The sequence below is a fragment of the Notothenia coriiceps genome, unplaced genomic scaffold (genome assembly GCF_000735185.1).
Source record: "Notothenia coriiceps isolate Sejong01 unplaced genomic scaffold, NC01 NC01_scaffold00013256, whole genome shotgun sequence".
Taxonomy (NCBI): domain Eukaryota; kingdom Metazoa; phylum Chordata; class Actinopteri; order Perciformes; family Nototheniidae; genus Notothenia; species Notothenia coriiceps.
The window spans coordinates 1-1,946 of NW_011345957.1; the positions used below are offsets into that span (position 1 = coordinate 1).

The 1,946-nt window shown below is 40.4% G+C and overlaps 1 protein-coding gene across 1 annotated transcript; it reads left to right on the forward strand.

Moving 5' to 3' along the window:
- The first annotated feature begins 468 nt into the window (after positions 1-468).
- On the forward strand, positions 469-1,718 carry LOC104947863 (collagen alpha-1(XII) chain-like). The gene is made up of 4 exons (XM_010773977.1): positions 469-602; positions 726-807; positions 902-1,165; positions 1,390-1,718. Exons 1-4 carry the CDS (start codon positions 561-563, stop codon positions 1,716-1,718), a joined length of 717 nt encoding a protein of 238 aa, XP_010772279.1. The 5' UTR covers positions 469-560.
- The last annotated feature ends 228 nt before the right edge of the window (positions 1,719-1,946 follow it).

Consider the following 1,946-nt stretch of genomic DNA (forward strand, 5'->3'; position numbering starts at 1 on the left):
GGAGGAGGGGCTCTGTAAGGAAGTGGCAGATTTCTTCCGGCTGTGTATTTTCAAATTCGGCACTCGAGCTGGTTTCTCCAAAATTACCTACCCCACCTTTAACTTACTAGTAAATATATCTTCGCTAATATTTAACATAAGGTTTATCATTCTTCCTGCCTTCACATGATACAGGGATTCATGAAGTGAAGGTGTGGGTAGCAGATACTGTAAGATTCACCCACAATGAGTCATGGAACTATGCAAACTGGTTTCCTGACTTTCCTATTGTGTTGATTCTGGCTGTGTGCACATGCACGAATACAAGAGTCAGGTGGCACAGGTACTTAAACCAATAGCACTACACCGCTGCATGGAACGAATTGTTGTGGGCTGGGCTGGGTCAGAGTCCAGCCCGTTCCTAACTCATCACGTTTAATCTTGCCTTCATGGCTCATATAGTCTGCTGATGTTTTTTTTCTCTGTGATGTTTGTGTTACAGTTGTTGGAGTAGATGGTATTACAGGATTCTTTTCAATGTTCTCAGTGAGAAGCTGTTTGAATAACCTGGAGAGTGTGGGATGGCTGAGAGTGTTTCTGCAATGGATGGCTCTGACGAGGAGGTAAACTATTAAATAACTAAAACATTTCAGTACAAATAGATGTTGTCATAGACACTATTGTGAATAGGTATCATTAATGAGCTCATTATTATGTCAATTAAAAAACATTTTTTTATTACCAAGGAATATTATGATGTATCAGATTCCTTCCCTGACCCGTGCTGTGAGGAAGGAAAGAGCACTCCAGCAGCACCACAGTCGGACCGTAAGTGTGACTGTCAATAACTGATCTATTGTAATAAATATATATGCAGCGACATGTAAAGATACTGAGATGTACTTTTCTTCTCTTATGACAGATGTTCCTCTACCAGGGGAAGTAAGAGTTCTTAATTCTGACCAGAAGACAGATTCTCTTGGCTTTCCACCCACTGAAAACTCTGCTGGGTTTAGACCACACTTAGATTACTCCTGTGAAAAACACAGCGGCAGTTTGACTGTTGATGACTCCAGCCCTGTGAAGGTTGATGGACTGGTCCCTGACACTGAGTATACCTTCAGCAGCACAAGGATTGCAGACAATGCAAATCAAAGTAAAGCAGCCTCGCTATCTGTCTTCACAGGTAAATCTGAAAAACAAATCCATACAAATCTAATATGTTTGAAGTGGTTTCTGAATCTTTTGGATCACTTCCTTAACAAATCTAATTCTTACATTGAAATGTAAAAAAAGTAAAGAAAAGTTAGTTTCAGACAAACAAAGGTCACTACACATTTTTTACTTAGCATTAAAACAGCACTTTAAAATGCAGACAAACATTGACAGAATATAAATTTTCTATTTCAGTGAAACCTTTATATGTTCCCATGGAGCCCAGCCCTCCTGTGCAGATTACAGTCGACAAGGTCAGCAGGAAGTCACTGTCTCTGCATTGGGACACCCCTGCTGGTGAAGTGGAGAGTTACATTGTGACTTGTTGCAGTGAGGGAGACAGTGTGCAAGAGACAACAGACACAAACAAGATGACATTCAACAACCTGAAGCCAGGGGAGTGCTACTTTCTACTGGTTTCTACAAAACTTCGGAATGGAAGAATAAGCAAGCCAACTGTAACATCTGCCAACACAAGTAAGTCAAATAAAATCATTATTGCAAGACAATGTCAAATATGTTGACCAAAAGATGAAGATTAGAATTGAGAAGATGGCTTTAAGTGAACATGCTTCTGGGTTGATAAAGACTTTTCAGAGTTGCCTATAGAAGAATGCAGATTACATTGTGGTGGGCATTTTAATTCCCTTAACCTGTTGAACCCCGCCACCGGGCGGAAAAACGCATCATCTGCAGGAAACAGCGTCTGAGGGCTTCTTAATATTTAATAAACTATGACTGTCTGCTGCATT